Source organism: Leuresthes tenuis, unplaced genomic scaffold (assembly GCF_036924035.1).
Source record: "Leuresthes tenuis unplaced genomic scaffold, fLeuTen1.0.hap1 SCAF_3, whole genome shotgun sequence".
Taxonomy (NCBI): Eukaryota; Metazoa; Chordata; class Actinopteri; order Atheriniformes; family Atherinopsidae; genus Leuresthes; species Leuresthes tenuis.
This window is the reverse complement of record NW_027325357.1, coordinates 5259868-5286454: the sequence shown is the minus strand read 5'-3', so window position 1 is coordinate 5286454 and position 26587 is coordinate 5259868. Positions and strand designations below refer to the sequence as shown.

At 41.6% G+C, this 26587-nt stretch overlaps 1 protein-coding gene across 2 annotated transcripts in view; it reads left to right on the top strand.

Annotated features, from left to right (window-relative positions):
• ip6k1 (inositol hexakisphosphate kinase 1) overlaps positions 1-23964 on the top strand; it is a 29964-nt gene extending 6000 nt beyond the window's left edge. For both annotated transcript variants that reach the window (XM_072381499.1, XM_072381500.1), the window contains exons 2-9: positions 8706-8953; positions 9851-9996; positions 10274-10400; positions 15308-15548; positions 16102-16283; positions 18781-18956; positions 19462-19695; positions 20014-23964. In XM_072381499.1, the coding sequence (XP_072237600.1) occupies positions 9880-9996; positions 10274-10400; positions 15308-15548; positions 16102-16283; positions 18781-18956; positions 19462-19695; positions 20014-20511 (1575 nt within the window). In that variant the 5' untranslated portion in view covers positions 8706-8953; positions 9851-9879 and the 3' untranslated portion in view covers positions 20512-23964. The remainder of the gene's footprint in view (positions 1-8705; positions 8954-9850; positions 9997-10273; positions 10401-15307; positions 15549-16101; positions 16284-18780; positions 18957-19461; positions 19696-20013) is intronic.
• The last annotated feature ends 2623 nt before the right edge of the window (positions 23965-26587 follow it).

Below are 26587 nucleotides of genomic sequence, written 5' to 3'. Positions count from 1 at the left end.
GCATCGAACATACTTCGGTTCAAAACTCTAAGCTGTTCCCGTGGCTGGGGCAACGACAGCGGTCCAATTAAATGTCCAAGTTAAGTCACAGTTTGACCCAACTGTACATGTAAACGTGCTGATTGATAAGGAGAGAAAAAGAGGTTTCTACAAAAAGAAAAAGAGTTTCTACACTCAATGATAGACAACTGATTCTGAGTTAATCTTCAGGCAAGATGGATTAAATCAACCCAAGTAAAATTAACAATGAGAAGATCTGGTAAAAAAAACAACTAAATTTCTGTTCACCGTCTTCTTCTTTAAAGCGTTGTGTTTCTTAGCATCATTTTCAGTCAACACAGATAATAGCAATGGTTGGTGCAGCACTTGATGTTGTGCCATGAGAAGAAATGTGTTGAATTGAGATGATTTAGCAACAACATTAACAGCCAATCCCTCATTTGTCGCCATTTTCCCGGCCACTTTCCTGTTGTCGTTAGGCTCGTTTAAGGTGAATGACGCCTCATTTGGAAAGCAGACAGAAGCGGGCGTTGGCAGAAAAGCCTTGATTGTGATGGACAGTTTACAGCAAACATATAATCAGGCAAGCGAAAAACAGAAAGCCTGAATCAGTCATCACATAAGATGCTGTACCTGCCTAAGTTGTTATATTTATGATGCTGCTCGTTGTTTAGATCTCATGGAAGGCCACTGTCGTATCCATTTGTTGCTATATACAAATAAGCTTTAAATACTTGAAACCTGGGGTACCTTCACTCAGTGTAGAATGATTTAGAGGAAGTTTAAATGTCAGAAAGTGGTAAAAAAAAAAAAGATTGGACCATACTGCCACCAGGATAAACTGCAAACCAGGATGTTTTCCTTTTTGTGGCAAAGGCACATAATGACACCTTTGTTAATCCTTCCTACTAGGCTGTGATTGGCTGTTTTTGGTTGACTCTTCATAACTGTGGTTGTCACAACCCAGAGCTCCCGATGGGTAGATAAGGCGTTTATGCATCCTTAACTGTTGCTGCATATTCAGTAAGTTTGTGCCAGTATGTTCGTGCTGTTGACCCCAGACAGATTATAATCTCATTACCTCAGATGATTTTATTGCAGATGACACAAGTGCCTTTGTTTATAAGCACATTCAGACACCTTTTGGATTAAATAAAATGTGACCAAGTGGGAGACACCTTGATGAAGCAGAGTAGAGTTAAAAACTGGCAGCTAAATGGATTAAATAGATTTAGGTAAGTGATTGACTAATACATCTTGTAAAAATGTTATTACCTTGTTCCCGTTTCTTTCTCTTCTTTGGGTATTTTCATGGTATGTCGGGGTTTCTGAACATTTTCTGGGTAGTTCTCATTTGCTTTAATATTTCAGTGACTAAAGAAAATTCTACAGTGTCAGGAAACATGGAGAAGAGGAGTTTAGAGGTCTGAACTGCTGGCCTTCAGCCAGAATTGTCTAAATAATGTCATTTTTCCTCTCTAAAGATGGACCTCCACTTGTCTCTCCTGGTTTTTGTCATTTTTGAACACTGACGTCAAACCTCCTCTGTTTTATTCCAAAAACTAGTTCAGAAAAAACATTTTTCCCTTTGTTTCTGTTGGATGTACTTTATGTAAGCGCTTCACTCTCAAAACTGGCTAAAATAGAAGAAAATCACTGCAGCTATGTTGTCTGGATCGGTGTTAATGATGCTTCTTTGGTCATGCTAATAACACGGCATTAAAAGTGCAAAAAATACAACGTTTTCGGAGAAACTGATGAAAGAAACGTTTGTTCTGCGTGGGTGGAAACAGTAGTAAAATCTTTTACAAATATATATATATATATAGATATGTGTGTGTAAGGGGTTCAACAACAAAGTGGTAAGTGTTCACTTGTACTCTTAGATGTTCTTGGAAGTCGTTAATTGGCTCTCGCATCTCTGACTCGCTGAAGGACAGAAAGATTCCCTCACACACACACAAACGTATGTTTAGTCAGTCAGAAATAGCTGCTTAATCAGTCTGTGAGCGCCGTGGAGCTGTAGTGACCCCGCGGCTTTGTCCCGGTGATGGCCCATGACGTGGGATGTGCTCACACAGATCCTCTAAGCTGACTGGATGGCTGCTCGGGTCATTCACCACACCTGGTAGGACACAGGGAGCAGATTAGAAAGGGAGTTGTTTGTGTCTTTCTTTGTTTGTTTGGTGTGCTACGAGGGGAGATTATTGGGTTAGCGAGGTATGTTGAGCGTGAGGGAGTTTTCACTGCCACAATGGCGCCTCTCTTTCACTAAATCACCATGGTAACTTAGGCTGCAAACCTCACCCGGTCTGGAGGTTAAAATCGGCTGTGAAAACCCTTTCACTAATTCTTCTCCCAACAATCAATCTCTGAGGCTTGTTTGGCTGTACAAGGATCAGCCCTAACATTATAACCACCTGCCTAATATTCAGTGTACTCTTCTCATCCTGCTAAAAGAGCTCTGACCAGCCCAGGTGTGGTCAAAGAACATCTGAAGGTGTCCTGGAGTATCTGGTACCAGGACCTTAGCAAAGGACCCTTTGGGCCCTGTAGATTGTGGGAAGGGTCTGTGTGTATTGGACTTGCTTTCCACGGATGCTATCAGCTCCCATCAGATCGGTATTTGGAGAGTTTAGAGGTCAGAGGAGCATCTCGGGCTCTTTGACATGCTTTTTAGCCCTTCCTAAGCTATTTTTGCAAGGCTCAGTTGTCCGTTAAGGGGGGGGGGTTGGTCTGCAGAAATGTTTAGGTGGTTGTCAAAGTGAAATCCATGCGAGTCCCACTTTACCTGTCAGTGGTTTTGATGCACGTTATGCAGTAATGCTACAGAAAAGACATGCAACATTCTGTGAATGCATTTTCCACAGGAACCTACATGCATTTAGCCGGTGATGGAGAAAATTGATAAATACGTCTTTATTCCTGCTGCTGGTTTGTTGCCAAGTGGGGTTAATGTCGCTTTTGTTGCAGCTAATACAACACTGATCACAAAATTAAAATACTAATCTGTACCGAAAAGAATATTAAATCTGTGAAACCAGTTTCATCATGATATCGGTATCAGACACATGCAGCAGCCCACAGCCAGACCTGCAATGTTTTATCACGTGGTCAGCTGTAAAATGATCTCTTAGCGGTTGTTTTTACCAGCTCTGTCACACACTAAATGTAGGTTTAGCCCTTCTTGTTCAGGTTAGTAGGGAAGGGAAAAGAGTGTTTGAGTAAGCAAACATATATGTTGTGTTGATCTGGATTAACTGTAGCATCTACAGTACTGATCGTTTTCTCCCTCTGTAAATATTCCCTATAATTAGCCTGCAGTTATTTCACCATCACTCAGCCCCTGAATAAAGAAACGCTGAAATCGTGGAGGAGACGGACAGAGGAGAGGGATTTTGGGTGAGGGGGAGGAGGTTATTGTGTTGAAGAGATAGCAGAGGGTGGTAAATTGTCCTTGACTTCGCCCTCCACCAGCCTATTCATGGTTCTCTGCTGCATCACACTTCATATATGCCTGCTGGACACACACCTGTTGTCTCTGTGCCACCAATTCACTGAAGACGCATACACAGAGCACAAAGAGGACTCCACAAACCAGAGCGGTGGGCAAAATATCTGCCAGTGTTGGTGAGTCAGGTGGTGCGCTTCCTTTTCTTTTTAATCAGTTGGTGTATTTATCAGCTAAATGATTAAATGTCTCTTTTTGCAATATATGACAGCTGTCTTGGCTCTGTTTCCAAAGCAGTTTGCCAAACTCCTAAAGCAGAGAAGCTAAATATTAACCTCTAATACAAAAGACATGAAGTACAAACCCTAAATCTTCCTGTTTAGTCTCTAAAGACGAGTCCTACTGGCATCAGTTCAACAGGAGGCCGTGGTTTACTTAACCAGTGAATGCTGCTGCTTCGAAGCTCAGCTGGGATCTTTCTGTGTGGGGTTTGCATGTTCTCCCCATGCCTGTGAGGGTGCAAGGTTGTCCGTCTTTGTGTTAGCCCTGTGATATACTGGTGACCAGTGCGGGATTTGTCCCACCTCGTGACAGCTAAGTTAGGCTGTAGCCCCCTGTGGCGCTGGAGATCCGTCGGGTACAGAGAATAGGTCGATGTTTTGCATTGTTTATTACTTATACCTCAGTCGTGGGCCCATTAATTAAGAATTAAGAAACAAATTTTGCTGTTATTTTATTTGTAATTTACTATCTGTCCTATCTTGGAAAATGATAAAGCACATAATTCTCAAAGTTCAGTAGAGTGATTAGAAGTGGTGGGCAGTGCCTGCTCAGGCCACTAAAACGGCTCATTTAGAGCAGACTGGGCTCCTCGTGACGGGGGTCGCCTCTCAAGTGTCAGTTTTTACACGAAAATGGGAACATGTGAAGGGAAATATCACTAACTGGCTCTTTCATGCAATCTTTTACACTCGCTGATGGATGTGACGGGCAAAATGATAGTTTTTTTAAATGTCACAGTCCATTCTGAGTCAAAGGATGAATTATGAGCCCAAAGCCTCACTTTTCAAACAATGTGGAGTATTTTAAAATGCCATTATCACAGTGGTTTATAGCTTTGAAATGAGTGTGTACACAGAAAAAACAGTAGTTTTAAATGTTTTAGAGCCATAAAGATGCAGTGAAGCATCTTTATTTTTCGCCTCTTCTCTTTATTCAGAAACAAAAGAAAATTCTACTGTGATAAAACCATCATGAAGCCTTCCAGGAATGTTGGACTTACCCGTATAAAGTTACACTAAAGCTGTTTGTCTCTGTTCACAGCAAAATGCAGCATTTATTGTGAAAAAGGGGGATTTTTAAAGGTATGCATTTGAATTCTTATTTCTGGTTATATCTCCATAATCCTGATTTTTAAAAAAGAAAAAAAAAAGAAAATCAGTCTCATTCGGACATTGTTATCAATATTTGATACAACGCAGCAGCTGATTGGTTAGCACCATATGTGTCATTTCTAAATTGAAAATGACGGTTGTTCTAGCATCTGGCACATCCTCAGAGCTCCTCTGTGGACTCCTCTCAGTGCTGGAATGGAAGTTGTGAATCATCTTAGTGATCCCAGAGCAGATGTGGCCTGATGTTTGCTGTTCATGGGCAACGCTGTTTACACCCTGATGCCCATAACTGCTGGTTTCCGACGCTCAGTCGTGGTTAGATTTGTGCACCGTGTGGTGAGTAATGTTAGTTTGCACAATAGGAACATAATTGGAAGCAATTTTTTTTGTCTCAATAGCATGGTTGAGATTTTAGATTGTCACTTGTTTTCAAGTCAGATTAGAGTAAACAAACTGTCTTGCTGATAAAGTCCCAATAAAATCCTTCCAGTTTGCAGGGATAGTGGATGCTAGACTTTTTTCTTTTTCTTTTCTTACGACGTATTCATAGACAGGATTTGTATAACAGTGGTTAAAAGCAGAGGGGGGGGGTTTCAAAGTAGCATTTCTTGGCTTTGTGAGGAAACTCATCACCTTTGTTGTGGATTCAAGGGACATTTATTTGACTATTGGTATGTTTTCAGATTTCACTAGAACCCCACACATCTGCAGCCAACACTATTTCTATTTAAGCTTTTTTGTTTCCTTGTCATGAACAAACAAATGGCGTCATGAATATTTTCCTTTTATTCACTGGGAAATTAGTATTTGTTGCAGCCCCAATCTGTACCATATGGTTTCACAGCTGTGCTGAAGACAAAAAGAGTCAAAGAAAACCTTTGATTTCCACTTTGAACCTGAAAACCTTGAGTTCAGCATCCGGTTCTCACTGTATTTGGACAAGAAGGTGGAGCTGGAGAGTGAAACTTGAACCCTGATTGCACAAAAGTACATATTTTTGAATGAGTATTTGTATAATAATATATAATATAATATTTGTATCATATATGAGTATTTTCAGAAGGACCATCAGCACACTGATCAGAAGGTGTGAATCTCGCTCATAGCACCACAGTGACCTGGGGAAACATTTACCCCGCATTTCAACCTGACCTCTATGATCTCTATTATTAACTGGGACCAGTGTCACCTGGTGGTTTTGTTGTATTGCCAATGATTGGAATAGGGGCTGATAAAAGAGCTAGAGGTGCGTTTGTTTGCTTCTCCGAGGCTGGTGACAACTCAAGCCTCACTCTGGCTTCGGGTGAGTGTGGTAAGAGATGTTTTTAGGTGGCGTTTTACTTGGATTGGAGGCGGGTAATTTATTAAAACACTTCTAATGTTTTTAAGTTGTTAATATTAAAACAGTTAACTTCCAGAAATGTTTAGTTATTCATTTTGTGATTGTTTGTGTTTTACACTTTCTGACCTTGCAAGAAAATATCCAGAAATGTGTCTTGTAAGAGCCGACTAACTCCTTTTATTTGTTTATTTGTTTGTTTGTTTGTTTGTTTGTTTGTTTGTTTGTGCGTATGGTCCACTTCCTATTCTGACCACCGTGGCAGTTTATAGCCTTTATCCCCAGTGGTGCTGACACCCGAGCCGTTTGGTTGGATCTGTTCAAGTATGAAATCATTGTAGTGACAATTGAAGTGCAGTGGTTTGCCACTCGTGGTAGTTTCGGGTTCTTGGGTTACTTCTGGTGTTTTGGGGATTATATGATCAGCCTGGTTTGGGACAAATAGGACCCAGTCAGTCTTTTTTTGTGCCAGTAAAAGTCTTTGGTTGGGTCAGTTATTTGAAGGCCTCACTATAACAAAACACACCACCATTCACTCTGAGATTCAATTCATTTCAGTTTTATTCATATAGCGCCAAATCACAACAAACATTAATCTCAAAGCACTTTCGTAAACTAGTCCAATTCAAGCCAATTAGAGTCCAAGTCATTGTAATCATAAACCAATCAAATCCAATTAATGAAATTCAAAATTAGTCCAAGTCGTACATACAAGCCAATTCAAAAACAATATCCTGGCTAAGGAAACCAACAGATTGCACCGAAACTTCTCTTTGGTCCAATCTCCCGTCCTGAGCTGCACGAGGCGACTGTGGAGAGACTCCCTTTTAACAGGAAGAAACCTCTGGCAGAACCAGAATCAGGAAGGGTGGCCATCCGCCTCAAACAGCTGGGGTTTGAGAGGACAGAAAAGAGGGGGGGGGACACCGTAACACCATTCAAAGGATAGGAAAACACAAGTTAATGACAACAATAATGCCAAATGTACATAATGTCATATAAGAAATGAAATGGGTGTGACATAAGAGGCCGAGATGCATTTCTGCTTTTCTCAGCTGATCTAAAGTAAAGATGAAGGCTTGTTTGTTACTTGAAAAGATGACGTAAGATTGCTGCCTTTGTTTTTGTGAACTCTCACACTGTGATATCTTGACTTTGCATCGTGCCAAACTGCAGCTCTGACACTGACCAGATAACACCTGCAGAGACACAGGCAGGATGTGGCTTCATTTATGGGTGTGCCTCTGCTTTCCACTTGTTTTCTTCTTTTTTTAAATCCCTTATTTCATCCAGTCTTTACCCAGGTGATAAGCCACAGGTCTGCAGGTAAAGGCAGTGAAAAAACCTTTATTCAGCGTACATCTGATGATTACTCCTATGTGAAATTACACTTTTCAGACTATTAACACATTATTAAAGAATAGTGGGTATTAATTTGCTGCCAACTCCTCAGGTTTGAGGTTTTCCAGTAGAGTTTAGTAATAGATTACAAGTAGATTACTGACATGACACCCTGACGGTAGATGAAAGAGTCAGAGTGAGACCAGTTTCAGCCCAGGAGTTGTAGTCCAAAACCAGCCCACACCTCTGTGTTGTCCCAACACGCTGACAACTCTCCATCCAGCCACTCTTTACTGCTCATCTGGGACCACATCTTTAGCTTGAGTGACCAGCTTTGTGCTAATTTGTCCTCTTGGAAAATATGTTTCGGTTTCACTCTTTGGCTTCAGCACATTTTGAAGACCTGATCGCATTCTTTTGGCAAATTTAAACCTTAGAAAATGACGTAAATGTCCCCCAGAGTAAACACACCTGGTTTTAGGAAGGAGCTGCCTTATATTTGAGCATTGTCTTCACTTCTTTGATGTGGAAATAAAAACTGCATCCACTGCTGGCTCCAGCGTGATCGTATTAATCATTTGTAATTGTGTTTTTTGTTTTAGATGTTACTCAGCAACAGACAGGCTTTGATTTCATTCTGCTGCTCACTGCATTTGCCAAAGAGAATTAAATCTGAAACGTAGAAATATATTCTCATAGTTACAGGTGATGTTTTAAAAATTCTAATTGTCAGCAGAGGACTGTGAGGACATCTCAGGGGGTGTCACAGAATGTGATTTTAGTCATTTAAGCTTTTTCACTGATGTCAAAGAGGTCCAATGTAGAGGAAGAAGTCACGAGTGAATCCATTGGATGCTGGTGTGTAATCTACAGAGAATTCTGATGTGTGTGTATGTGCAGGTTTTCGCATTCAGACGACTGGGGACTTGCCCAGGAGAATGCTGGTTTGTGTGAGATATTTTTGTAGGGGGAAGTGGAGCTGGCCACTTCAGATTCAGCTGTTCTTTTGTCCCATGAATAAGAATTTTGTTCAGTGCTTGAAGCACAATCTTCAATTTTTCTTTTTGCTCCACAAATTTGTCCTCGTGTGGCATCTTCACTCAGTTTGAAATGTAGAAATAGCTCCTGAATCAGGGTGAAAATGCAGAAATGCTTCATGTTGTATCCTCTCTGTTTGCAGGAAGCGGTGACCCTGCCTGACTGACACCCTGCTTCTCCTGCCGTCCCCCCTTCTCGGCCCCCCTACCCTCTGCCCTCACTGGGTCTCTGTGCTGCCAGTGGTGGATCGGAGCACTCTCCTTGGAGGCTTTGCGAGGTGGTTTTTCGGTCTGGCGCCGCCTCCCCCCGGGGCCGGCGTGCGCTCCCAGCAGCCCGTGGTGCCCTGTGCCCCCCCGTCCCCTTCACTGCACACCAGAGCCCATGCCCAGGGTAAGACCAGCAACATGCTGTGGCATTGCGGGGCCGGTCAGTGGAGTAAAAACATCTCGAGGTCATTTTGGCTTCCTCTGTCCGGACCAGAGCAGAAGATATTTAACATTTCTGTGAATGCAGTGACATCATAACATAACTGGGGGATTTAAAAACAAACATTTGTAAATAAACTACATCATCTCAGACAAATGAAATGCTAAATCAAGAATCTAGAATAAAAAACAGCTGACATTCACCCTGGATGTCTGTCAAATTTAGATGAAAATAAATGTGTCATTATGAAGGTAAAAAATTCAGTAGGTAAAAAGTTGTTGTTTGACTTTTACAACCTCCAACACCTCAACTTACGGTGACTTATTCACCTATAAAACAGATAACTTATCAGAAATAGTTGCCGAGCACATCATGTTCAAATGTTTATCATCTGATCTCAGGACTATTTACACAAAGCTAGATAAAAAGATTAATTGCTGCTTTATATTGCTATTTATTATTTCAGTTTAAGGAAAGCTTTTGGATATTTCCAGGTTGTATATATGATGTTGGTAGGGAGATGTTCCCAAAAACACAACTCGTCCAGCAAAAAGCAAAGATTGACCGTGCAGCAGGAGAGGAGTAGTGTGGGAAAGGATGTACAAAGATTTTCATCTTTATCGACACTGCAGTGAACCCTACCTTTGTTAATATGACTGAAACGCATCTGTGGCAGAGAGCACAGAAAGCTAACATCAGAGCTCAGATTATTAGTGTCGTTGCAATATTTTTGGATCATGATTTAACCGTTCGGACCTTAACTTCACATTGTTGCCCCACTTTGACTCCCCGACATCTGCTGTGTTGTACAAATAAAAGGAAAATGTTCCCACAGTTGATTAGCGTTTCTCTCCATGGCAGGAGGAGGCGTTGTGCGTCCGCCAGGAGCCATGTGCCTCCCTCACACCAACAACATGGACAACAAGCTACAGGGGGCGGGGCCAGGGGGAGGGGCTTCACTTCGACCACGAGCAGGAGGTGTTCCTCTGGAGCCGTTCATACATCAGGTGTGAAATACAGCTTCGTGTTTTCTTTGAATAGAAACATTTTAACACGGCACAAACCAACAGTAATCGGCACTAAAAGAATGATAATAAAGTTTTATGCTACAACGTACTTTCATCTAGTGCTTGCATATGTTAAATAAAGGGGGCTGTAATCAGAAACTGAAACATCTGGAATACAGGAAGAAATGAGAGGCTTGTGGTTTCCTGTTTTTGTTGTTGTTGAGCTGTTTGCGTCCCCTGTTTTGCCCATTAGCTCTTTTCATGTGTGTCTTTGTAGGTGGGGGGTCACACCAGTATGATGCGCTATGATGACCACACGGTGTGTAAGCCTCTGATCAGCAGAGAGCAGCGCTTCTACGAGTCTTTGCCTCCTGAGATGAAGGAGTTCACTCCAGAATACAAAGGTTGGTCCCCTCCTTGTCAGACATACTCCCACAGCTTTATTACCCTCCATTACACTTACAGCAGCACGACGCTCTCAGTTCATTAGGAAAATTACACAGAATCATGCCCTATGAGCAGATGTAAGGTAAAAGAATCAAAAACAAGAAGATGAAAACACACTCGGTTCCGAGACATATTGACACGGACCTGAGGCTCCAGTGAAATAAGACCCGTCAAACCTGATTACACTGAGTAGGAGTAGGGCCACGTTTGCTCAGTTCCTCCAAACTGAGCCCTTAAAACCTTTTAAAAAAAAAAAAAAACAGTTTTTTTTATATTCCCCTGCACAGAGAGCAGTAAACGGCGTACATCTGTTGCTGCGCTCATGGCTCTGTGGAAGACATATTGACCCCTGTGATGCTGCTGCTGCTTTAAGCGCTACTGTTCTTCTTTTGCTCTCTTTCTAACACAGTTGTTTAAGTGTTACTGCTATCTCAGACCAGTAAAAAACACGCGTCATCACCTGTGATAGTGTCAGACTCACCGGTTGAGATGAACTTCCTGAACATAAATGTAGCACAAACCTGTTTCCACAGACTTCACTCAGACCTCGTATTCACATGTTTCTGTCAACAACTTTCATTGTGTGGACTTCTCACCGCAGCCACAATGAAATGACACAGGTGTGTTTACCCAACTCAGTCTTGTGTATACATAGATATACAAAGAAATACAGTTTGAAAGCAGCCTTAGGCATTTCAACAATGATGTTTTCATAGTTCCTTTCCTGACAGGAGATAAAGACCAGTTCAGAGTTCAGGCTTCAGAAATGGCAAAGGAAGATTGTCTTTCGTTTCCTTGCATTTTAAACACTTTGTAAAGGATACGAGGGGGCCTGGAGGTCCTTTGGTAGCTCAAAATTCAGGCATAGCACAAAATGATGCCTTATGTAGTGGAAGGAGCGGCGGAGCAACAGGAGAGCAGGAAGGAAGTACGGATGTTTAATGGAACTGAAGTACTGTATCTGTTCTGCTCTTCATCACCAGACACCTTTCTTTTGCTGTAGTAACAGTCACAGACAAACATGGAGAGCCATTACCTCCTCCCACACACATCTTATCCTTTCCAATATGTACATAAAAAGCGATTCTGTGACAATGGAGCACATGTACAATGACGTGGCCCTGAAACTGAACTGGAATTAAGTCATTATAATGCGACAGGTTTAGCACAGAAGAGGTCTGGCAGGAAAAGTAAGACAAGACTAGCTGTGTCCAATTTCATCTGATTCTAAACAGGTTTGAATATGTGGCCTAACTGGCCTGCAATGGTAATCAAATACAAAAAAACTAACAGACTGCAATCTGTGAGGGTGTAATATCTTAACAACAGGCACGACAGAGCTGCGAGTAATAGAATAAAGTCACACTTTATGTTCAGCAGAAGCTCCAAATGTCAGACTCCTGATTTCAGGAGCAGGAGAGCCAGCTACCAATCACAGATGTCAGTCAGCAATTACACCAGCCTTCAAATGTTATTAACAGAGCCATAGTTTCTGAAGTGACCACCAGGTCAGTTTTTACACTGTCCAAATTCTCCAATGGAGACCACCGTGACTCCTTGAAAATAAATCTTGACCTCTTTTGGAGTGAAATTGATGCCTTTTTAAAGGGATTAAGGCGGAATAAGCGCCTGGTGACCATCAATAGCTTCTGCTTGAAGCTGCAGTATAAAAATGACAAAGTATGGAGAGACAGCTCTGGAAGGGCAAAAAAAGGAAATGTCAAATTCCCTGCAGAGCAGCAGTGCGCCCACACAGGTATTTTTCCTTATCGCTTCCTTACTTATTGATTTCAGCTCCTTTAAAGACTGTGTAGGTGTATACAGAGCACAGACTGCACCCGACCGACACCTCCTGCTCTGTGCTGATGCTTTGGCTTTCACCTGTTGGGTTGGAGCTAATTAAACCTTAATTATGCTTAATAATTCATGCAGTTTGGTTGGATTCTATTGTTCCAAGCACAACTCACACACCGGTGTGTCTGCAGCTTTTTCAAAGTCAGAGCTTAAGAATCTATCAGCAGCTCAGATGTATTTGCATAGTATAGGTAGTTTTCTATCTTTGGCACCGACTCAGGCGCTCCTTCCTGTTCTTCCCGTTCTTTTTTATTTGCTTTCTAAATATTTGAAGTGACAAGATGCCTCCTTTTTTGTGTTTGATTTATTTGACATTTTAACTAGGAGTTAGGAGTGGAACATGTCTAATTTGCAATAACTAACTTAAAACGACTGTGGGATGTTAACAGGAAACTGAGGCGATAAAACTATTTGACTAAATGTATAAATCATTTCCTTTGAATGATTAATCAGTTTGAAACCCGGCCATAAATGGACGACGAACAAGAAAAACAAATTTTACGAAATGGACAAGAAAAGATTTCTTGATCGTCTTGAAGGTTTTAACCTTGAAATGCTTGAAAACCAGTTTTTGCTTTCTCACATAGACGTGAAATCTTACTGTTCCTTCTTAAGTTTTCAGTTTCGACATCTGAGACAGCAATACTATATCTCTGCTCTGTTCCCTTTGTATTGAACAGTAACGTTGGTCGTGCTCTTGCACACCAGGTACTGAAACAGCATGTTTTATGGGATTTTACACGGCTGGAGCAGTATAGCAGCTCACTGGTTTATGAGGAAGATGTAGGATGATTTGTTTCGGATGAATCTTAAAGTTATATCCACCTCACAAACCAGGTGATTTATTGGATTTATATGGATATTTTCTTGTGGGTCTATAATCTGCCTACTGATACTTTGAAGCAGATGCAAAATAAACCCATAAAATAATATACATTAACACGTAATTGATCAGAAATATCGTGTATGTATTGTATGTCGTATCGGTGACATTTAAATCTGCATTATGGGTGTCATATGAGATTGATTTGAATGTAAAGCAGATATTTATTGATATAATACTAATTTGATACTAATTTTCGTCTCTGTTACACTGGGCTATTCTACAAAGAGATGCGGTGGTCATATTCCGAGCAGGTCTGGATTCCCACCGTTCACTCTGCTGGTGACAACAGGACCTCAGAAGGTGTCTATATTTAGCCCTGGATCTCTGCCCACTAGCATTGTCCGGCTGATTGAATAACGGCAGACAGACAGCTGCCCAGGAACATATTTCTGAATCTGTCAAGGTTGTTTTATCCAGCTACTGTTTGACATTATCAGACGAAATTTGTCCTTGTTTATCTGTTTTGGGGGTGGTGGGTTTCTGTGGATCGAGAGCTCACTGGCAAAGTGGAGGTTAGATGCCTCAGTTTGGATTAAAGTTAAGGTTGTTTTTCTTTTGGATAAAGAGAACTGCTGCATCAAACCAAGCATTACTTCCGATCTTGATATTTGGGGTTGATTCCCCATTTGTGAGAAAACAGACGTTAAATTTGAATTTGAACAAAGAGGGAGGATGTTCTCAGTTAGCAGGGATGACATACTCTACTCTGTTTGTGAATTTAAGAATAGCAGCTTAATATATAAATAGATCACTGTATGACCTTTTTTTCTTATCTAAACCGCACAGTTTCTCTTACATTTTAAGAGTATATCTTGACATTGAAATGACGGTTTTTACTTTAAGTGAAGGTAAAAACCAAGATGTTTATGTCTATGCATTTGGCAGATGCTTTTATCCAAAGCAACTTTCAAATGAGGATATAACAATGCAGCTAAAAATAAGTTAGATAGAAGGAAGACCCCTCGTCAGGCTCTGTCAGAGGTGCCAGTGCAGAGATTGAGGGCAGTACCGGCTAAGTGTGAGGGTAGGAGATGCTCTCTGAAAGCTGGGTCTTTAAGAGTTTCTTGAAGCTGGACAGGGACGCTCCTGTTCTGGTAGCGCTCCACCATTGTGGAATGATACATGAAAAGAGTCTGGATGGTCTTGAGCGTGTTGTAGACACCGCGAGACGACAATCCTTTGACGACCGGAGTGACCGAGCCGTGGCCAGATGTTGCTCCAGCTTCAGCTCATGTAGCAGAGCAGCTTTATTGCTCCTTTTACATTATTTGTGTCTCTGAAGTCATCACGCTCACATTTTTGCTCACAGTTCTCATCCTGCCTCAAAAACCCATTTTTCTTTTGTATTGATGACGCATCATGTGACCAGAGAGACCGCTGGATCCTCTCAGTTGTTATTTGAATCACAACTAGGAATTGACCTTTAAAAATGCAGCGGTTCTTCCTTTACTGAGTTGCAAAACAGTATGTTTTTAGAAGTATTTTTTTATTTATTTAGAGTATTTGAGAAGATATACCATAAATTCAGGACTACAGAGCGCACCTGAATATAAGCCGCATCTTCTAATTTTAAAAATAAAATAAGCCGCGGGTGCCCACATTGTAATATGAAATATTTACACAGAAAGATGTTACACGTGAGGATTTTTAAACTTTTAATTAAATGAGTATGGTAACATAAACAAATACATACTGCAAATGCTTTTTTCTCGAACAGCGCCTGTAACACTGATGGTTTTAACTTAAATAAATATCGCTAACGCATAAATACGTGACTTAAATGCTTTTTTTTTCCCCGAACAGTGCCTATAACATGGCTGGTTAAAAAAAAAAAAAAGACAGTAGCCTACCAGGAAAAGTCATTGATCACCTTCTTCATCTTCCTCCTGCACACTAAAACCATCAAAGTCATCTTCTTCAATGCCCGAATTGAACAGCCTCTGAACTCAGAACTATATAAATATATATATATATATATATTAGCCGCTCCGTATTATAAGCCGCGGTGCTCAAAGCCTGGGAAAAAAGTAGCGGCTTATAGTCTGGAATTTACGGTAATTCAACAGATGTGTCACCAGTTTCTCATCACTATCCTCCCTTCTGTGTCTTGTTCTGTCCTCTTAGGCATGGTGCTGGTGTGTTTTGAAGGCGACTCCGACGGCTACATCAACCTGGTGGCGTACCCCTACGTGGAGAGCAACATGGAGGGAGGGGCCGGAGAGCACGAGGACCGTGACCCCCCAGAGAGGGAGCAGCCGAGGAGGAAACACTCCCGCCGCAGCCTTCATCGCTCCTCCTCTTCCTTAGAACACAAGGAGGAGAGGGTCGAAAGGAGGGAGGCACACGACACTGACACCTCTGACAAGTAAGATACATCAAGCATGAGAAATAAGTTTTGGCTTGAAGCGTAGTCATTTTTAATTGATTTAATTATTTTGAGATAATTCATCGATAAAAGCTTCCAAGTATTTGCTGATGTCTGTATGTCCTGTGTGAGGATTTGTTTGTCGTATCCATGCAAATAAAACAACATCACTCGTCATTAGATTGAATCTTTTTCTCCAACATCTCATTTTTAATTATGCAAGCGCAACGTCTCTGGACTTTTAGTGAAATTTTAGCGTGTTTTAGCACAGTCGTGGTCTCCAGATGATTAATTCTGTGTCACCACTGGATCATGTTTGTTCCAGATTCTAGGATTTGTTTATTGTAAATTCTCTAACAAGCTAATTAGATCATAGAATTAAAGATAAGAGGGAAAACAGAAAGTACAGAGATGTACAGCTTGCATATGCACACTTGGCATATTCAATGTTTTGGGGTGAATAAAAACTGAAGGAAGCTGAATAGAAACCTTTAAATCCCCAATAGCTGCTAAGCTTACTACTATTAATGATCCTCTCTCCTACTCCCTGCAGTCTTGCAGAACTGAAGAGTCCTCGGCTCGACCCAAAGATCCACTCAGACGTTCCCTTTCAGATGCTGGACTGGAACAGTGGTCTGACTTCGGAGAAGATCAGCCATAACCCCTGGAGCCTCCGCTGCCACAAACAGCAGCTTAGCCGCATGAGATCCGAATCCAAGGACCGCAAACTCTTCAGTATCCTTCCTCAGCTAATCACATACTTCGATATTCAACAACAAACATTTACTTTTTCCAAAAAAGTCCTAAATTCAGGTGTGCTTACACGCTGTTTTGTTTCTCCAAGTAGCTCTTCTTACAACAGACTTTACAGTTTACACGTTACATTAGAATCTGCTTTCAACTTGACCAGGTAGATAGTGATGAAAAACGTAAAGCTAACCCCCAAGGCTCGGTGCTGGGGCCCCTGCTCTTTGCCATGTACACCACCCCGTTAAGCCCGATCATCTGCTCGCATGGCTTCTCATATCACTTCTACGCAGATACCCGGTTTTATCTGTCATTTCCACCGGACTCCACAGTCTCAGTGTGAATGTCAAACTGTCTCGCTGACTCTGCATGGATGAGGGAGCATCGCCTCCAACTGAGCCTCTCTAAAACATAACTGCTGGTCTTCCCAACCAAGCAAACCATACAGCACAACATCGCTGTCAAAATCAACTCTTTAGCACTCGTTTTTTCACCGGTTGTGCTTCTATGCACCATTCAACAAAGGTAAGATCAGGCCATTCCTGACACAGCATCTACCCAGCTCCTGCTACAAACCATGACCATTACTGACCTTGACTACTGCAGCGCCCTCCTAACTGGCGTCGCAGCTCGGGTGATAAAACTGCTGCAGGTGGTCCAGAATGCAGTGGCGTGTCTGGTTTTCAATCTCCCAAAAAGGGCACATGTCACCCCTGTTCATTGAGCTACACTGGCTACCTATCAAACTCACAAAATAATTTATGGGTCTGCGTCTACCTCCTTCAGCGCTCTCATACAGACCTGTGTTACCCCTGGGCTCCTTCGTACCTGTAAGGAATATTGTCTGGTGCTTCCACCCCCACAGCGGGGCACTCCAGACTATTCTCATCCATGGTCCCCTGTAGGTGGAATCACCTACCCAGTGGTACCAGAGTGGGGTCGCCTCTCTCTACCCTCAAGAAGCTCTTGAAAACTCTGCTTTTCTGAGTGTACCTCCTCTCATAACAAACTAACCACGAGCTTCTCCTTTTTCATCGTAATGCATAACATCTAAATGTAAGCAATCACATCTAAATGTAGCTCAAACTATGTAATATACCACCATGTGTCACAACTATTTCCTTTAAAAGGATCCCAGCTGAAATCATATCTCCAAGGTTTTGGATGTAAATATGAGTGTACAGATGAGAGAGGCAATAAAGAGGAGGCTTGGTGGTGTTTGAGGTTATCAGGTTAAAGTTCATGTTTTGATCTGCGGCTTCAAAGAGAATAGCCTGCAGCTGCTGGAAAACAGCTGAGGCGAGTGTATGAGCAGCACACACTCTGTCCTCTACAAGCTCCGTTTGTCTTCAGATATATTTAACACACTTTGTCAGCTCGAAGTTTCTTTGTGTTGCTCTGCAAATACATGGCTCAGTCACATTCGTGAGATGATCAGCTTCCAGATTTGAATCTCTGTGACAGATTTTTTGTTAAACTTTCTCCAAGCAAGTTTCCAGGACTTCCTTTAATTCAGGTGTTATGGAGACCATATTAAACTCAGTGAAATAAGACAGGATAACAACAAACGGATAACAACAAACTGAGATAAACTGCATGGAATATCACCTGCATTAGGTGTGATTTGAAATCTGAAAACTGGTTATTTAATAGTTAAGCACTAAAGTGATCTCTGCTGTGTTTGTCCTCAGAATATACAAACCTCTGAATATGCGATCAATCCTTTCATGTGTGAACATTTATCAGTATTTGAAGTTCTTTCATTTTGGCTGTTTTTTTTAAATAATTTATTAAAAGCTTTACAGTGGCTCGTAGGCGCAGTTTTTCCCTTTCCTTGTCACTTTTTGTTAGGAAAGGTTTAGAAGAACTGTTGACTTTCAGTGACTTTTGACAAATCTGTTGTACATAGTGAGGATTTAAATGTTTGGCGTAACAATAGCCATAAAAACCAACAGCAATAACGGTTAGCTATTGCTAAACAAAAAAATCTAGAAATGAACAAACCATGAGGAGTTATTTCTCAGATACTTACATTTCCCTCATCTGAAGTTCATCTTGAACTGGACCGAGTTGTTAAAACAGTCCGATGGAAAGTCTTTAGCTGGAGCATTACCCTCAGATATAGTTTATCCACTGGGCTGTTATATCCTCTGAGGCTGCTGCTTGACGGAAGATGCTCCTCAGTACAGGTGACTTCTATGAAAAGCTGGCTTCATTGGTCAAGCAGGGTGGATGCAAGCGGGCGGGAAATCAGTCAAACAGAACGGCTCATTAAATGAGGGACTTTGAAAGAAATGGAGATTTACACTCGGCTGGTGACTTCAGACACCAGAGAAATAAAAGACTTTTCAATAATATGTAACCTTTGAGTTCATGTTTTTCACAAGAAATGATTAAATGGGATTAAAGTGAGGGAGCATTGTTGATGTAAACATAAGGCCGGATTCAGAGACGGTTTACTCCTTAACCGCTGCGTTTTAACCAGAGTTCCTGTTGCTGGAGAACGTCGTTCACCACTTCTCCTACCCCTGCATCCTGGACCTGAAGATGGGCACCAGGCAGCACGGAGACGACGCCTCTGAGGAGAAGGCGGCCCGACAGATGAAGAAATGTGAACAGAGCACTTCGGCGACGCTGGGAGTCAGAGTGTGTGGCATGCAGGTAGACATGACAACTCACACAGCTGCATGTCGAGCGTGAACATGTCAGGCGGTGGGGGCGGAGACACGAGCTCATTTAGCAGCCGATCTTGCATCAATCTGAATGTCGTTTTCACTCAGCTGGGGTGAAGTGAGCAGAGAAACTCTGCAAGAGCCAGACTACCCGCACCCATCGAGAAAAATATTAAAGCAGTGACTTGTTACTCATTTTGTATTGATTTTCTGTGTCTCTGTTTTCTCTCTAGTGAGATGCAGGATCAGATAATGTTTTTTTTTTAAAATGAGCATCATATTACTGCTGCTGGCAGTGCAACCTCCAGTGCTGCCAGTTCTGCAAGATTTACAACTACATAGAGCACTGTTACCAAACTTCTGCTACTAATATCAGTTACACGTTGATACCGGGCAGCTGAGTGCATTCACTCATGTTTGGGTTCCAACAAGAAGGAAGGAATTTTAAAGTATCAGTGAGATATTTGAGGCGTCATCCACTCCCCTCTCCACAGGTGTACCAGCTGAGCACCGGCCACTACCTGTGCAGGAACAAGTATTACGGCCGCGGCCTGTCGATCGAAGGCTTCCGTGAGGCGCTCTTCCAGTACCTGCACAACGGAAAGGGCCTGAGGCGGGACCTCTTTGAGCCAATCCTGAATAAGCTTCGCAGCCTGAAGGCAGTGCTGGAAAGGCACGCGTCCTATCGCTTTTACTCGTCCTCGCTGCTCATCATCTATGAGGGAAAGGTGAGCCCACGCTTAAGATGACGTCCTGACGTGTTTGTTTTAGCCGAATAAATTTAAGGGTCATTTAAGGGACAAATGCATAAACATCACAGAATAGTTTAAAGTCTTAAATCTGCAGGTGCATCAGTAGCAGAAAACTGTTTCATATTGTGAAATAAATGTCGGTTGTATTTTAACTTTAAAAGGCGTCGTTTTTCAATCGTTTGACTTTATATCACCTGTTGAAACGTTGGCAGGACTCTCTGACAGCTGAAAACGTTTCTGCTTGTGTGGCTGAGTTCTCCGGCTCTGATGTTCTGTGTTTGATGGTGTCTGTAGGAACTCGAGGAACCCCCGGTCCTCAGCTCCGGACAGCATGCAGCCTGGCAGCAGAAGACCTCCGGGGCCCCTGCGGAGCCCTGTTGTGTTCCAGGACCCAACGCCCCACCTCCCCCTGACACTCCCTGTAAAACGGACATGGTCCAGAGCGCGGACCCGGGGTCACTGTCCTCTCAGGGACCTGGACATATGGCCCCACCCTCCCCCTCCCCTCACCCTCCCACAGAAGCCCCGCCCACTAAATCAGACTGCCGCCCACCTTCGCCTCACGCACATCCAGACGCTCCCTCCCCGGCGCCCAGTTTAATTTCCACGCCCGCTCCTCCGTCGCAGCAGCTCCCCGTGGTGGATGTTCGTATGATTGACTTCGCCCACTCCACCTTCAAGGGTTTCCGCGGCGATACAGCAGTGCATGATGGGCCGGATCGGGGCTACGTGTTCGGACTGGAAAGTCTGGTCAACATTCTGGAGAGCCTTCGAGACGAGAACGTGCCGTAGCTCAGAACCCCCCCCCCCCACACACACACACACGTGCACACAGTTTGTATTTCTGTCTCTGTGAGGACCTGCCAAAATGGCATCACTTTTCAAAAAAAGTCCTCACACCTACAGACTAGTTAGTCCTTACAGGGATAGACGTACAATTACGTGCACGCTCTCACTCACTCACTCACACACACACACACACACACACACACACACACACACACAGTGGTTGTTGGTGCAAATTTTCTCCAGAAGTGAAACACCTCAGCTGTAAATAAGGTGTGGGATTCATCAGAATATCACCTTGGCAACATGGGCATTCTGCAGTCAAGTAGTTACTATAGCAACAGCTCGGAGGTGGGACAGCAGAGCCAAAATGGCGGCAAATTGCAAAGCTGATTCGGAGAACCTCTGCGTATCTGCACAACACAAACACACACATGCAGTATGGATTTCTATTCTTGTGAGGACCCTCATTAACGATGCATTCCCTGAACGTCACCGTCAACAATTTCATGCCTAACCACGACCACGTTCTCACCATGTTCTGGGTGGCATGAAAACCATCGTGAAATTACAGGAATGCGGTGCAGAGACTCCTGAGCATTTATTGCGTGCTGTTCCGCTGGTTGGTGGATTTAATTTCCATCATCATATTGTCTAACCAGAGTAGATATTATCATAATACCATCTGTCAGATCAAGGAAAAAAAGACATGTTTCGCTGACCTAATTTTCTTTTAAGATGTACAAAAACGAGGGGAACATTTTGAAATACGAGAACGTCTGTCTTGACAGGATATAAAGTACAGGGGGACCAGTGAGATGGTGAAAACCAGGAAGTAATTAGAGCTATTATTACAACAATTAAAAAAAATCCACAGCGCTCAGATAATGATAGGGGAATCCAGTCTGAATAGGCTTTGCTTATCATATCTTCACAGTGCTGAACGATTAGATATGCAGAGTTTGAAATAGAAAGCTTTACTTTGCTCACGTACAGTGTAAGACTTTCACATTTCCAGTGGGTACTCCCTGAGAACTGAGAACGCCTCGTGTCCAGCGAAACTAGACCAAAGCGAAGTATTTTTACATCTTCCAACATATCTCTTAAGAATCTTTAGATGCATAAACTTTCCAGATGGAAGATTTGACAACAGCCATTTGTCACATTTGCACTGTGAAGCTCAAAATTTACAAACAATGTAACAGTAACGGACTATGACCGATGCCTTCACTCATCAGGCCTAAAACTCAAACTGGTCCTCACAAAGATAGACAGACACACTCACACATCCTGGGAACAGTTGTCGGTTGAGCTGTTTGACAGCAACTGCGGGACAAAGTCTCCTCTCTGACCGACCAATGAGTCCCAGGGACGGCCCAATGAAGTCGGCCGACGCTCACTTTACTCCTGCCCTCCACGACCCCTGACCCCGCCCATCCTCACCCCCTCTGTCTCCACGGAAACCAAACCCGGACAGGTAAACTGACTCTTTCCCTGAAAACGCTCTCAGAAACACATCCGAGCATCCATTAAAGCAATAGACGGCGATGAGAGATGAGGACTGTTTTCCTTCGGCAGTGCAGAGCGCCGCATCACCCACGGGAAAGGAAAAACGGCGATGAAGTACAGCGGAAACGTGCAACGTAGATGTAGGCTTCATGGGGAGAATATAGCTAATTTTTTAAACAATGTTTGTCCATTTTTGGGGATTCATTAAGAAAACATTAATAGTCTGTGTCCTGTGAATTCATCATCTGGAGTTTAGTGTGATATTGGAAGCAAAAGTGACACTTTCCCAAATCTAATGTGGTGGTACTCGGACTTTTATTGTTTTTACTGTTTGCAAATCTCATGAAAAGATCAAAGTAGGTGCATCCAAAGCCTAGGCGTAGCTAAAAAGCTATATTGCTGTATTTTCACTTTAGCCACAATCTGCAACTGAAAAAACTACAGTTCAAGTAATATTAAGTAGAAATTAAAGAGTGCCCAACAGCCTCAGGAAGTTCCTTTCTTAAAAAACAAACTACATAATTGTCAAAAAAGTTAAGTTAATTGTTCTTCTGGAGTCATTTGTCATTTAAATGCTTTAAGGACTTAATATTTACCGTAGTTTGTGACTGTGACATACATAGAACACAGTTTTTTTTTTACTTCGATTTACAAATTAGAAGAGAGGTCCAGATGATGTGCGGAGAAATCAAAATAATTAACCCAGAAAGGAGGGAGTAGGAGTTGGCTTGTTGGTGTCGTCTTTTCATGCGATTTGTTAACAGTAACGCAAATAAAAAAAGAGTAACACCAGTCTTTTTTTTTCACGGCTGGGTGATATGGCTGAATAACAAGGCTATTTGATAAGAAAACTATTTTTCTGATATACATATACATATACATATATATGTATACATATATATATATATATTACATGCATATTTATTGTGATATTAATCACAGTAACGGGAAATTTCAGCTAAAAAAAGAAAATTATTTAAAAAAATTTTACAATATAACTCTGTTGTATTGTAAAAAACCTTGAACTGCCTCAAAATTAAAGATATTTATTTATATACAAATATATATATACATATATGTATATATACATATGTATTATAAATCATCCTGTAACTGTCAGCAGAGCTGGTAACAATGTGTCCCTTTCATTTCATCTGATTGGTCCAGATTAGGCAGTGTTGGCCAATCAGATTTATCCATATATGCTTCCTTTAAAAAGTGTGTGAGGCTGGCCTTGATGCAGCGCTGCCCCCTGCTGGACAGCAACAGGAATTTAACCCCAGGAATCAGAGGAAGAAAGAGCAAATATGAATATTTTATTTTTTGGTTTATCAAGGTAATAATTTATTTTTTTATTGTACCTTTACCCCTATGTACAGGTAATTGTTTTATTATTTTTTTTTTTTTTTTACATGTCTCCCCTCTAAATGTATAAAATGTAAAGAAATTAAGAGACATCATGTGTGAGACGTCAGGAGTAGAATGAGCAGTATTATTAGAGCTAACTCAGGTCTGTATTTTCTGCTGCTTCAGCTCCAGATTCCAGACTTTAGTCGGCTCACTGAGCACTTCTGCCTGCTGGGAAGCTCTGTTCAACATGTGTGTGTGTGTGCGTGTGTGTGCGGGTGTGTGTGTGTGTGTGCTAGAAAAGACGTAGACGACATCTTTAGTCTTTGGTTTGTTTCACTTCACTTTTATGGAGCTGGTAAAGAACTGCATGCACATTAACGTCCTCCTGTTTGAGTCCATTTTCACCGCCACGTCAAACGTCCTCGTTATAGTCTTCACAGTCTCAAGCAGAAATGGTGGCGTGACCTCTCAGATCATAACGGATATTAGCCTCAGTGACTGATGGGACTTATTTAGCAACATTTTTTTTGCATCTGACATCATCCTGACTGTTTGTTAGAACAGTGAAAGTAAGTGAGATTAAATCTTTCCAGAAGCTTTTGCCTTGTGTTGTAATTCCCATCCGGACAAACATATTTAGACATTTTCTCAACGGGTCAAGACCTATGGAGCTAGAATAGAGACAAGTTTTGTAACTTGTAAATATACACGTCTATAAGCACAAAACTGATGTCTCTTTTCTAGCTCCGTAAAGAGAAACCTCTGGGTCATATGAAGTGGTTAAATGCAGCACTGCCTGCTGACGGTGCCACAGAGTTCAGAGATGTCTGAGACTTCTTTCACCTAAAGGCCTCTTGTGTGCAAAAAGACTTTAAAAGCTGTAATATCTATGATTTCAGAGCAGAATTGGCAGCACCAAGCTACCAGGTGAAGGGTGATTGGAGTAGAAATGAGCAGCCAAATAAAGTCTATCCAGATTCTCCTGGCAGGTGCTGTTCTCCTCCTAATGTTGGATTCTTTCATTAAACACTTTATAGCTTTTTATTTAAACCATCAGAACCATTTTAAATGGTACAAAAGCCCTGAAAGGCAAGTAAGTAAGTATAATTTCTTACTCTCATCCACCCTGTTTTCCCTCATGTTTACAACTTATAACATTTTTAAAAAATCTTAATGTTTTTTACATGTTTTCTTTATGATTATAACAGACATTTCACTCACAAGAGGGTGAAGTACATAAATACGCCAAACCTGACGTGTCAGGCTTAAGTTTGTTTATGTGCAGCCCGGCGGCTGCTGCCCCATGTTTTAAATAGGATCAGAAGCATTCATGTTTTCTACCAGGTGACGTTGAAATGCATCTTTTATTTTAAATATGAGGTCATGTTTAAGTGTAACGTGCTTCAGAAAGTCTTGTCACATTAATGTCTTTCTGTTCACAAGAAATGTATGATATCACACTGGTGGGCGCAGACATGTGGAACTTTAAAATCTTACTATAATCAGTAAATTTAGGAGTTTTGTCATCTTTACCGCAGTGGCATTTTGTTTGGACGTTCCTCTGGTGAACGTGTTTGTGTAGCCGAGAATAATTCAACATTTACAAGCAACGGGCTGCTGTGACTGAGCTTTGTTTGGCAGTTTCTGGTCACTATCCTGATTAAAACGAGAAAACATCTGACAATACAACCTGTAAAGCGCCACAGAATACAGATGTTTGGGGTTTTTTGTCATTTTTTCTCATTGCGTGGTAATACTGACCGTATTATGTTTAATTCAAAGACAGAATAGTGGAGTATTCACCTACTTGTGGTAGAAATTACTTTTATACAACAAACACTTGAGTCTTAAAGGTTTTTCCATTTAATTCAGTGTGAAAAAATAATGAATTAAAAAAAAACGTAAGATTATCTCCTCTAAACATTTATTTCACATCTGCTCAACACGGAGGAGAAAGCAACTTGGCAACTCAGGTTGCACGAGCTATAAATAAAGATTCAGATAAAATCAGTTTAATTCATCTGAAGAAACTACCGGGAGGACAACCATCACTGCAGCTCTTAACTGATTAGCTCTAAGGCAGAGTGGCCAGACAGAGGCCTCAGTATTTAATAAATAAAGAGCAGCATCCTCAAGTCTTATATTAAGAACTACTACTAATGCTGCCTTCTTATGGAACTCGTGATTAGTCATGACTTCCACGTGTGGGGGAGGGTTTTATGAACTGGTTTCATATTTGGAAAACATGGAAACTGTTTGAATTTAAGGACAAAATGCTTAATATCGTACAAACCCCCAATCCCAACCAGGTTAGGACGCTGAGCAAAATGTACATTTTTAAAAAAGGTCATTTTACGCTTTCATGACAACATATTAGCTCATCTGGAGTTTGTTGTCAGCTACACGTGGGGGCAGCTCCATGTTTCCCACTGTCTCTTCTTTTAAAAACATCTGTAAACATCTGGGAACTGAGGAGAGCAGCTGTTGGACCTTTGGGAGAGGAATGCTGTCCCATTCTTGTCTGATGGAGGATTCCAGCGGCTCAGCAGTCCTGGGTCTTCTTTGTTGTATTTTAAATGTTTTCAGTTGGTGAAAGTTCTGGACTGCAGGCAGGTCCAGCACCCGGACTCTTCTGCTACGAAGCCATGATGTTGGAACAGATTCAGGATGTGTTTTAATATTATCTTGCTGAAATATGCAAGACCTTCCTGGAAAAAGACAGACTGGAAGGGCGCATTTGTTCAAAAACCTGAACATACATTTCAGCATTGATGGAGCCTTTCCAGATGTGCAGGTTTCCAGTTCCGTAGGCATCCATAGACTCTTTTGAGATGTTTTGCTCCCATCAAATTCTAGATGAGCTCATATTTTTAATGAAATATAGTCTCACTTTCACCATTAGAAACGATATCAGTTATTTGCTTTTACAAATTAAAGACTTGTTCATTAAAATGAATCAAATTTTAAGAAAAAGAAAGAAAAAGATTTAGATTTTTCCAGAGGTTTTTTATGTTTTTTTATTTCTGTTTTACTTTAATGTAAAGACTTGTGTGGAGCTACAAAAACACAAGAGCCAGCATACAAAACATGCAAGTAAACAAAGACAGAAGAGAAGATTGGCACTTTTAACAAAAATATCAGTTATTTTAGGCTAACTCACTCAGCAGAGCAGGAAAATCCTGTAATTTGAAAATAAAGTTACTGAATTGTGTCTTATTTTTGA